At 31.0% G+C, this 12,741-nt stretch overlaps 1 protein-coding gene across 1 annotated transcript; it reads right to left on the reverse strand.

The window, feature by feature from the left end:
* Positions 1-585: 585 nt before the first annotated feature.
* LOC130982630 (UDP-glycosyltransferase 74B1-like) lies at positions 586-2,904 on the reverse strand. Its single transcript, XM_057906673.1, has 2 exons — positions 2,194-2,904; positions 586-1,651 (listed from the first exon to the last, which is right to left on the reverse strand). Exons 1-2 carry the CDS (start codon positions 2,836-2,838, stop codon positions 902-904), a joined length of 1,395 nt encoding a protein of 464 aa, XP_057762656.1. The 5' UTR covers positions 2,839-2,904; the 3' UTR covers positions 586-901.
* Positions 2,905-12,741: the final 9,837 nt, after the last annotated feature.

Raw genomic sequence — 12,741 nt, forward strand, 5'->3', positions numbered from 1 at the left:
ACGACACTTATAAGGATCATATAAATATCAATTCTACATTGATACAAAAAAGATAAATATTCTATGCTAAAAATCTTAAAAGATAGAAAGAGAAACAAAACTGAGTTTCTTATTTCAAAATCTATACATACATGTTACAAGACAATAAAATATATATTTTTTTTCTCCACATAAGTTTGGATCATTTTTAGATCTAAAAAATTTTTTAGGAACAATATTTTCTCAAGATATTTTTTTTAAATTTGAAAAAATCTGTAACAATTAACTACCATCAGCAACTATAAAGAGAAACTAACAATACTATCATAAAAATATATATATATTATAAATAAATTATTAAAATAAGAACAAAGAACTAAGCTCATGTTCAAAACACATCTATAAATAAAAATTGTAAAAAATAGATTTAAATCTGAATCTCAAATCTAAATCTCAACAAACAGAAAAATCAAAACACAACCACAAAAAAACGAAAGGAATAAGGATGAGGGGGAGAAAAAACGGGTGAGAGAAAGAAAGGATGGTGGGAGGATTTAAATGACGGAAAAAAAAAGAAAGAGAAGAAAGAAAGGAGATTTAAGGGGAGAGAGCAAAGAAGGAGGCTTTTTGCTTGGTTCAGGCACTTTGCTAATACATTATTGAGCACACACAAGATTGAAAATGACAAAAGTTGTCATACATTACACGTTAACAAATTTTTCATTAAAAAGCAAAAGTAAGAGGGAAAAACAACAAATAAAAAAAGTGATCATAATTGTTCCCTTGAAACAAAACCAATTTAGGAATTAAGATATCATTATTTACTCACTATATTTCACATTCTTAACATTAAAGTGAGATCACGGCACTAGTAAAACCAACTAACAAACAATTATTCTGAGAGAAACTATGGCTAATTTAGCTAGTAGTCATTCAAATTTGCAGTCACATGTGCACCCCTCAAATGTTCCACAAATTCATTGATGTTCTTATCAGAGCTCCCACCTTCACCAACTGCCTCCCTAGCCAACTTCATCCACTTGCTAGCATTGCTTCTAATTTCTTCACTCCTCTTACCCTCCATAACCATCTTCAAACTCCTAACAAACTCTTCCTTCCTAACAACACCACTCTCATCCTCTTTGGGCCTAACACCAACCTCCCAAACTTGCTCCAAATACTTGGCATCCGGTAATTGGTCGGCCCATTGCGGCAAGCACACCACCGGCACGCCGAGGCTCAACGTCTCCAGAGTTGAGTTCCAACCACAATGTGTCACAAAGCACCCTATGGCTTGGTGTTCCAGCAGTTCAAGTTGGTTACACCATGTGACAATTATGCCCTTCTCTTTGACCATTTCTTCGTACCCTTTTGGTAATTTTGCGTGTTCAGATTGTCTTAGGACCCAAATGAAATTCATGCCACTTTGCTCCAACCCCAATGCCACTTCCTCAATTTGTTCATTTGAGAGTGACACCATGCTTCCAAATGAGATGTATACTACTGATTTTGATGCCTTTGTTTCAAGCCAATCAGAGCATTCTTCACTTAATGGCTTCCATAAGCTTGCTCCATAGCCTCTGTCACCTTTGATTCTTCCATCTAAGTATGCAGAAGGGACCATTGGCCCTATCAACTTTGCTGGACATAACTCTCTTATGCCATTCACCGCCTAGAAATTATCAACAGCCATGTCAGAAACTCATCATCATTTAGGAAATGCAGAACATGATATCCATGGCACGCAACTCTATTTGACTTTTGAATAGCATAGAGATCGGATAAGAAATAATATTTTGATGAAATTCGTAAAACATTTATTGGAAATAAAATTATTTATATTTATTTTCTATTTTCCAAAACGTGGCAATAAATGCCCCCCGCACGCATACATGTATATAATATACATTAAAAATAAATTAATTAATATATATTTTTAAAAAATATTAAAATTTATTATTTTTAATGTTCTAATATTTTTTATTTTTATAAATAAATAGATAATAATTAATTTTAATATACACATATAATATTTTTCTTATGTATAATATAAATTAAAAATAAATAAAAATTTTATTTATATGTTAATTAATATTTAAAAATTATTAAATAATAATTTAATTAAACATATTAAATTATCTAAAAAAAATTTTAATATCATCTTCGTATTAAAGGCAATTAGCTGAATGACAATTTTAATAAGTTTCTACATACCTCACTTTCTAAAGCTTCAAAAGTGTTGACAAACATAAAATCAGCCTTGTTCAAGTTAGAGAACTGGCTCAATTTCATGGCCAAGTAATCAGGGTAACTCTCCGGAAACCTAATGAAGCTAGGCAAATCCGGCAAATCCAACGGCGGAATCCCGGGAACAAACAACGGCAAATCCTCCTCCTCCACAGGAAGCTCAAGAAGGCCATGGTGTATACGACAGAATATGTTACAAACGGCAGCAGAATTGGTAAAGAAAGCGGCACCATAAACGCCGTGTCGTTTGGCAACATCAAGCGCCCACGGGAAAAATGAGTCATATACAATGCACGTGACTGGCGTGGTAGTTTGTTGAAACCGTTCGATTAGTTGCGAGAGAGTTTTGGCGCCAACGGTCCTGAAGGAGGTTAGGAAGAGCTGCACGTTCTTGGCTTGCGCGAAGCCGCCGTTGTCGAAGCCGTCGGATATTGCTTCTACGCCGACGTTTGGGGCGTTGATGGTGTTGACCGTGTAGTGAGTGGTGGCTATGGTGGCTTTAACGCCCTTTGAGGCTAATCTTTTTGCGAACTGGACCAGTGGGTTGATGTGGCCTTGTGCTGGGTATGGTAGGAGTAGGACATGGACGTTGTTGTGCTTTTGGAGAACCATCTTTTCTTCCTTTCTCTCGGAAGTAGCTAGAATTCTAGAAAGATGTTTTGCTTTGTTTTCTGTTGTTTGGTGATGATGGTGACGATGTTGTTATAAGACCCTTTATTTATAGCCGACTATGCCGTGTTTGAAACGAGGTTTTCTTTTGTTTTTTTATTTCTTTACTCTTCTTATTTATTTTTTAAAAAATATTATTAAGATCAGTCACTAAATTTAATTACTAATATTTTTTATATAAATATATATAGTTTAATTATTTTTAATATATATTTATATTTTAATATATATTTTATAGTAATGATTAATTTTAATATATACGTAACATTATTTTTAATTTTTTTTTATTAAATAAGTAATTGGCATATCCGCAAAATTAATTACTTGTGATTTTTTACTATTAATTTTCTGTAACGCAGGAGATCTTGCTTTCTTTTCTTGTCCAGAAACTTTTAGAAACAAAAATGTTTGTTTCTTTTTTTCAAGTCTAAAATATTTATCAAAAGTTAATAATTTTGAAATGAATATATTTATATATCTAAAATTTAAAGTATATTAGTTTCTAATAATTTAATTGATGCATCAATAATATATTAATTTAAAAGTGTTTTCTCCATTATTTCAATATTTTGGCAATAATGTTGTAATTGTTTACAATTAATATAATCAAACATCTCTCTCACACACACTCTCTTCTTATTAACAATTATTCAACAAATTTTATCCATTTGATTTTAGAATTGATATTTTATAATATTTATGGTAAAAGTTTTTTCATTTGAAATAATTATACATATGTAAGACTAAAACTAACTTAAATAAAAAGAACAAATAGATAAATGATATATTTTCTTATCTCACTCACCTTTGCTAAAAAAAATTACTTAAAAGTCAACAAGGACAAAATGTCCCTACTCCCTACAGCCACAAGTGTAGGAACGACCTAACAGTGATGGAATGTGGTAAGAGGGGGCAGTAGTCCCTCCAAAATTTTTTGAAGCACCGAAGATCAGAATTTTGTAGTCCATCAAATGTCATAACAGTTGCTGTTGCCAAAGTACTGTGTACCCCAATTCTTTCCCAACCTCCTCGCTAGACTAACTCTACATATTTTAATTGCCAAAAAAAAAAAAAAAACTCTACACATTTTTTCTTTTTTGTCATATCTAAAGTATAAGGGAAAAGCTCAGTATACAAGCGATTAGGGCTTGTAACTATTACAAGTTTATTAATGCCTAATCCACCAAAACGTGTTGCAACTCCTACGTCACTTACACGCGCTTTATTCATGCCGTTTCACATTTTTTTTTGTGCCTCTTTTTCTTCTTCTTTCTCCGTGCTTCATCTTCTTCTTCTTCTTCTTCTTTCTCTGTGTCTCTTCTTCTTCTCTTTCTCCCTCTTCGAAAAAATATTATTCAAGGTACGTTTCTTGTCTTCTCTTTCTCCTTCTTCTTCTTCTTCTTGCTACACGTTTTTCTTTCTCTTTCTGTTCTTCTTCTTCATTTACGTGCTTTTCTCTCTGTTTTCTTTTTTCGTTATTCTCGATTTCTATTGTTTTTTGACATCAAGCTCTGAAATCGTTTTTGAAGAAGAAGAAGTAGCAGAAGATGAGGAGGAGAAAGAGAAAGAGTTCTGAATTATGCATGATTTTGGGTGTATTTTCTTAAATTCTTTGGGTGTATTTTCTGTAATCTTTTGAGTGTATTTCTATAATCGTTTGGGTGAATTCCTGTAACCGTTTGGGTGTATTTCTGTAATCTCTTGGGTGTATTTTATGTAATCGTTTGGGTGTATTTCTGTAATCTCTTGGGTGTATTTTATGTAATCGTTTGGGTGTATTTCTATAATGCCTGCCATTTTTTCTGAAATGAAAAATACACCCATAGATATCAGTAAGATACACCCATAGATATGAGTCAGATACACCCATAGATATCAGTCAGATATCACTCAAATACACCCAAATGATTACAGAAATACACCCAAAGGATTACAGAAAATACACCCAAACGGTTACAAGAATTCACCCAAACGATTATAGAATACACCCAAAGGGTTACAGAAAATACACCCAAAGGATTTAAGAAAATACACCCAAAATTCGTTGAAGTACATCTTATGCATAATTCAGAACTCTTTCTCTTTCTCCTCCTCATCTTCCGCTGCTTCTTCTTCTTCAAAAACGATTTTACCATGAAAAATTGAAAAAAAAAACGAGAAAACAGAGAGAAAAGACGTAAATGAAGAAGAAGAAGAAGAAAACGAGGAAGAAGAACGTGCAGAAACGAAAAAAAAGGAGAAGAAGAAGAGTAAGAGGAAGAAAAACGTGCAGCAAGAAGAAGAAGAATTTCAAAAACCATGAAAATCGAAAAAAAAACGAAGAAGAAGAAGAAGAAGAAGAAGAAGAAGAGGAAGAGGAAGAGGAAGAGGAAGAAGAAGAAGAGAAGAAGAAGAAGAAGAAGACGAAGACGAAGAGGAAGAGGAAGAGGAAGAAGAAGAAGAAGAAGAAAAAGACGAAGAGGAACCGTTTGAGTGGGGCGCGTGTAGTTACGCTCCATTCAAAATGAGTTAGTGCGCGTGTTAATAAAGTTTGGGCTGATAACTTGTAAAACTTGTACGGTTTTTTTTACTTGTATGTATAGCAGGGCCCAAAGTATAATATCTTTATTTATTTTATTACATGTTAGATGGATGATGAATTAGAAATGGCTAATTAAATTATTTATTATAAAAGAAAACAATATATCTATTCATGCTATGATATAAAATTTTATCGTCACTCTTTTATATATAATTTTCATAGACATAAATTATTTAGTTAGTGTGCATCGGAGTCGAGTTTAAATTTTATAAATATGTTTGATTATTAATATGTGAAATCATAAGTTAAACTCAATTTTTATTAGTTAAAGTTGAACTTGATTTAGTTTTACTCGAAAATGGATCCTCTTTATTTTTTTTTATTGGATAAAATAAAGTGTAATCTCTCATCTTTAATTTTATAAGTAGGACCAGAAATTAATAAGAGAGAGAATAATAAACAGTGAGATGACACTATCTAATTTTTTTCCATTAGAAAGAATCTATTTCCGTTTTACTCAACTCATTCCACTTCTAATCTTATTTATCAATGTCAAAATAAAATTTAATATTATTTTTCCAAATAAGACACATGCTCATTTTAAAGTTAATATAAAAATAAGAGTTTATTTATCTTATGTCGACACATGTTAAGATTACAAAAAATTTTTATTAAAAATATAAAAAAAAATTAAATTTTTAGTATATTTATTTTGTATTATTAAATAAAAATATTTAAAAATTTTTATTAATAATAAGCTTATCGTTAACTAAACCCTAAAAGTAAATTTACTTAACTTCAAAAATATTTTAACTAAAAAAAAAATTATAAAACCCAAAACCACAAATGGCTTATTAAATCATCATACTTATTTAATTACATATATAATAAGCTATGTGTCAAATAAATAACCAATTTACAAACAATAAATAAATTATCTTCAATTAAGTAGTGTACATTGTAATATGTTTCACGTAACAAAATATTTAGTATCTTTAACTAATTGTTTATCATTATTTTACACAGTAATTTAAATTAATAAAAAATAAATTAATAGATGTATTAGTATTCATTAATCTACTACTCTTTATAAAAGCAATTGTGTATAATTTTTTATATTTCACTCTATAAAATGAGGAGGACTAAATTATTGTTAACCCATTTTTACTTTTTCTTTTATTTTAATTTCTTTTTCATATTGTTAAAATGGGGAAAAAAGTTTATATATATATATATGTTTTTTCAATAGGATGCACGTTTAAAAGACTTTTTTTCTCTTGAAATCAGCATAGTCCTCGTGGACCATTCGTCTATTAATAAATAATAAAAAACAGACAAAAAATTTGAGATGAGAATTTGTCTTGACCCCGGACAATAGCCCTACCTCTTTTCCCTTATTTTTTTTTTTCAAAAAATTACTTTTAATTTAAAAGGTATATTTTTAGAATATTGTAAAAAAATGTTACTAAAATTATTGAAAAGGTTTTTTACATTTATAATGTATTAACTATATCAAAAATTTTTAAAAAAATTTATTGTTATACTTGTAAAATATATTTTTAAAACATAAATGGACTAAATCTTAATTTTATTTCTATATATATATATATATATCATTTTAAAATGATTCAAGATTTTAATTTGTTATAATAATTATAATATGGGTTTTTTACTTAAATAAATTGTTTGGGGTTCAAAATTACCTGATTCTCCGGAAACAGATTCTGTAACGTGATTATCCTTTTGGTATTATTATATAAATCGTCCTAGGCTGCTTAGGGTTATATAAAACATGAATCATCTCAGCCTAGGACGATTAATGCATGAACTTGTAAGCCAAATTAAACGTAAATCGTGGCAAGGCCTCTTGGGTTAGAAATAGAGTATAAATCGTCCCAGGGTTGTAGATTTCATGTGTTTATAGGCTAAATCACACTGGACTGTCACGATTTATACATTATTGGGACCCTTTTTAGCCTGGCACGATTTATGTATGTGTTAGTTTGTAACACTAACTGGGTTGGGACGATTTATGCCCAAGTTAGTAACCTTAAGGGATCAGTCAATTACAACCATTTCTGAACTGGACACACTTCCCATGATATTTCAACTAGTCGGACTCAAACACTTTATACTCTACACCCCGCCGAATATTATAACTCTTGATTGTCAGTACAGCTTCCTCTTTTGTTTCAAACCGTTGCCCGACCTCAAACTCGTCTATGCCAATCACGCTAGGCCTTTCTCCGTGAATCACCGGGTGATGCTGATCTACATTTGCGGCCTTGTTCATTGCTTCAAGGTCTAATGTGGTAAAGTGTCGAGGGTACTGTTGTGTACCACTGCTACCATGGGTTTGAGCTCCCACGGCAACTGCGGTGTCCTCTTTGCCGTCGCTCTCATCACCAATGATTGGTGGCTCCGAATCTGACCCATCATCACCTATAGCCTCCGCAAACGGATCTCTCTCTCTTACCTCTATGAATGTGGGTGCACCGTCCACTACAGGTGCAGATCCCATCGCAGCTGCAAGCTAGCCGAAGCTACGCCCATCACCCAAGTCATCACCCGAGACAGGCAAATCAGCAGCAAAAGATGGGGACAAAACAAGTGGAGTCGCCGGTTGCCCTGTTGGAACGGCGGTGGAAGTCCCTTCGGCAGATTCGGAGCAGATCCTCCGCTGCTGTCCTCCATGTCAACCATTCTGACAAACAACTCCAGCGCGCCTAAGTCAGAAAATCTTGATTGACTGTGAAAAATAACTTGCATGTCGTCATCACCCAACATCGCGTACTTCCCAAACTTAACATAACCTTGCTTTAATGATATCGAAATACGAAAAAATAATTGATTCACGCGTTTTTTACCACACTTTCCAACCTTCTCTAATATACTATTGTGCAAATCCATCAACGTCGTTGACGAAGCTATAAACACACCTATCTGCTTTTTGCTAGAAAAAGTTACACCCTCACTTGTGTTTTCATCAATTTTTTCCCGGTGATGCACTAACAAGAAAATACTCTCCGCCATCTCTCACACCCTAAACAAATGTCTCGTGTGGCTCATCCGTTTGAAAATCGTTTATTTATAGAGTTTTTGCCTGCATAAATCGTCCTTGGGTCCTTAGGGTTACTAACTTGGGCATAAATCGTCCCAGCCCAGTTAGTGTTACAAACTAACACATAAATCGTGTCAGGCTAAAGAGGGTCCCAATAATGTATAAATCGTGACAGCCCAGTGTGATTTAGCCTATAAACACGTGAAACCTACAACCCTGGAACAATTTATACTCTATTTCTAACCCAAGAGGCACTGCCACAATTTACGTTTAATTTGGCTTACAAGTTCATGCATTAATCGTCCTAGGCTGAGATGATTCATGTTTTATATAACCCTAAGCAGCCTAGGACGATTTATATATACCAAAGGAGTAATCACGTTGTAGAATCTATTTCAGGGGAATCAAATAATTTTGAACCCCAAACAATTTATTTAATTAAAAAACCCTTATAATATTTGTTGATGAGTTTACCATTATATAGGATTCTGTCTTTTCAAAATTATATATAAAAAAGTATATTTTTGTTTTTAAAAATTTAAAAATATTTTTAATATTTTTAATTATTGATAGTTAAAAAACTGTCAATGGAGAAGCTGACGTACTTGGCAATCCAAAAATGACAATGCCACATGATGTGTGAATAAAACTTTGGCATATGATTTTTAAACCATCAAACGATGCCAATGTTGACGGATTTTTTATTTTAATAAATAAAATAAATATAATATTAATAAAAATAAATATTTTTACAAAAATTTATTGATTTAATTTTTTTTGTCATATCTTATTTACACTGTAAATAAGATATGGTCCGTCCGCGTTTATATATAGAAGTCGTTTATAGTTTAATTATGAACTTCAGTTTAACTTTGTCAACATCTTTCTTCCATCTTTTAAACTTTTCTGACTATATCTTTGACTGAAGCGGTGATGACGTGATAAGCAGGGAATGACAGAGATATCAACAGGTTGAACGAGACAGTACATTACTCCGAGGCGGCCGACTTCGAGGTTAGTTTCGTTATGGTTGTTAAATTTAAGGATGTGGCTATTGTTAAGGTAGTCATGAAGATCTGGAACGTAGTTATATGAGTTAGGAGTTAAATCTGTAGACTGAATTTAGAACTCTATTCGCTTGTGTTAGGTTGGTATGACATAATTATTAGTTTGGAACTCTGTAATGTTTGTGCTACGTTGTTAGTATTTATAACGCTGTAGTTAGAATTTTCCTATTTCAAATATGTAATGTAGAGACATGTGTAGGCTAGAAAGTTGAAATATTGTATTTGTAAGGCTAATTTTTTTTCATGCTTCAGAGGCCTCGCCTTCTACTGCTCCGGCGAGTGAGCCATACTTTACCTCCACCGGATGCCATCGTCCTAGGGGTGGCAACACTACCCGAACCCGCGGATACCCACCCCGCCCCTACCCGTTCGGGGCGAGTAATTACCCGCCCCCGCACCGGAGCGGGTTCTTGGGCAGGCGGGGCGGGGTCGGGTTTAGGTTAAACCCGCCCCTACCCGCCCCGGTATATATAATATATATATAAATATATATATTTTTAATAGATAATATATGTAATATATATAAAATAATTAGTAAAATGATTAACAATATTATATCATATTTAAATTTTTATTTTAATTTATGTTATGTATGTAAATAATGGTTATATAATTTTTAAAATTTTATTTTATTTATTATATTTAATAATTATAGGGGCGGGGCGCATACCCGCAAGAATGGGTTAGGGTTTAACATTTTACTACTCGCGGGTAGAGGCGGGACGGGTTCGATGCGGGTTTTTGTTTGGCGGGGCAGGGTCGGGTAGAGCAAAAACCCGCTCCTACCCGTCCCATTGCCACCCCTACATCGTCCCATATCAGGCCAGATTCGACGACACAGTGCCCTTCAGGGATTTTACTTTTGACAATTCCCTGATTTTGGCACTAGTGGAGCGATAGCGTCCAGAGACGCACACGTTTCATCTCCCTCGCTTGCTCAATATCAATCTCTTTAAATCCGACAACGTCTCCACACGCTGAGTGCGAAACAATATCGGATCCTGACACTCAAATGTCATCCCGTTGTCGCCATTTCTCATACGACAATTGGGAGAAACAAGCACAACTATGAATGGATTGTTACTGGCCATTCAGCTTTGTTTTTGAGAGGAAAATGAGACAGAAAAAGAATATGAAATGTGTGTGAAGAATACCAAGTGTTACACATCTTTTTATAGATGCTGAATATCTGTCTTTTATTATATCGTTTATAATGTAAACGAGATATATACGTATCACCCTGACTTGTCATATCTCGTTTACACTGTAAACGAGATACGTAAAAAATTATCTCGTTTATAGTATAAACGAAATATGGCAAAAAAAATTTTTAAGCGGTAAATATTCGTAAAAATTTTTATTTTGATAAATATTATATTTATTTTATTTATTAAAATAAAAAATCCCACTGTTGACAGGTATATTTAAAATATATTATTATGAATAAAATTAAAACTAAACGTTAACATAAAATCGAAAACAAATATAAAAGGTTGAAAAAAAACATTTTATCTGGAATACTTAATTTTTAGTAACACAATTTTTTGTTTAATGCAAAATTTATTCGTAAAATAGTGGTGACTATTTTTCTTAAATTATTAATAAATACTAAGATTATTATATTTAATGTAAATATTAATTTTAAAATATTTATTTTAATTAATGAAAAGATTATTATTTTGAAATATGTAACAAAAAAAATTGATATTTTAAAATAGTTACTCTATTTATAATAGAAATAATTATTTTTTAATAATATGTTAAATAAGATTATTATATTTAATGTAAATATTAATTTTAAAATATTTATTTTAATTAATGAAAAGATTATTATTTTGAAATATGTAACAAAAATAAATTTGATATTTTAAAATAGTTATCTATTTATAATAGAAATAATATTATTTACTTTTTAATAATATGTTAAATTTAATAATTGAATCATATATATGTATTTATCTTTACTAGTTATTTATAAATGGAGTAATTATTTTGAGATGAAAATAGTGTGTGTTTTGGGAGTTAGATATTGTCACTTTCAATTAATGATGTGACTCTTATTTACAAAAAAAAAAAATATTATTCTCAAACAAAATACATTTATAATTAAGAATAAAGTATCGTTTTTATAGCCAACGTTTGGGGTAAATCTCAAAGTTGTTCGTAATGTTTCAATCGTCTTATTTAATTCCCTAACGTTTCAAAATTGACTCAATGTTGTCCTGCCGTTAGGAATCCGTTAAAACGATACATAAAAATAAATTTTTATTTTATTTTATTTTTTAATAATATCAATTTTTTACTGTATATAGTATTCAATTATTTTTTAATTACATCTAAGTAAATTATACTTAATTACATTACTTTCATTTTAAATAAATTTATTTTTTTGTAATTTTAAAGAATTTTGATACACTAGAGATAAAATGTATAATTTATATTTTATTATATATATAATATTTTTTTCTTTTCTGTAAGCTTATATACTAGTTATTCTACAAACATTTCATGATAACTAAAATTCTTTAAGAGTAAAATTATAAAAAAATTAATTTATTTCGAATGAAAGTAATATTTTTTTTGGTGACTGAATATGATTAAGTGTAATTTATTTAGATGTGATTAAAAAATAATTGAATACTATATATAGTAAAAAATTGATATTATATATTGAAAGATAAAATTAAAATTTATTTCTATGTATCGTTTTTGTCCTCAATGTTTTCGTCCTATTTAAGTCTCTAACGTTTCAAAATCATCTCAATTTTGTCCCGCCGTCAATTCTGTTAACGAATCTCTAACGGCAGAACAACATTGAGTCAATTTTGAAACGTTAAGAACTTAAATAGAATGATTGAAACATTAGAGACAATTTTAGAATTTACCCCAAACGTTGAGGACATAAACGATACTTTACTCTATAATTAAAAAAATCATATTATAAAAAAAGAGAGAACAACATATACGCATTCAGTGTAGAAATAGACAAATAGTGTACTCATGAGAAAATGATGGCTCATGTTTTCTTATATAGAAACAAAAATCGTGAAGTGCAATGGAATGGAGGAATGGAAAAAAATTTCACAACTATAGTGTCAGAATAAAAACGTAAGTTACGTTTTATAAATTTCTATAATTTTTTTTATCAAAGTAATAAAACTTAGCCTCTGTTTTATAAATTTAACGTTTTTAATTTT

Source organism: Arachis stenosperma, chromosome 5, assembly GCF_014773155.1.
Source record: "Arachis stenosperma cultivar V10309 chromosome 5, arast.V10309.gnm1.PFL2, whole genome shotgun sequence".
NCBI lineage: Eukaryota > Viridiplantae > Streptophyta > Magnoliopsida > Fabales > Fabaceae > Arachis > Arachis stenosperma.

Excerpts from the sequence above, each read along its gene's own strand:
- LOC130982630 (XM_057906673.1), bottom strand. The coding sequence starts at position 2,838 with ATGGTTCTCCAAAAGCACAACAACGTCCATGTCCTACTCCTACCATAC. Across the intron at positions 1,652-2,193 it reads TTGAAGCTTTAGAAAGTGAG|GCGGTGAATGGCATAAGAGA; the intron begins GTATGTAGAAAC and ends GATAATTTCTAG.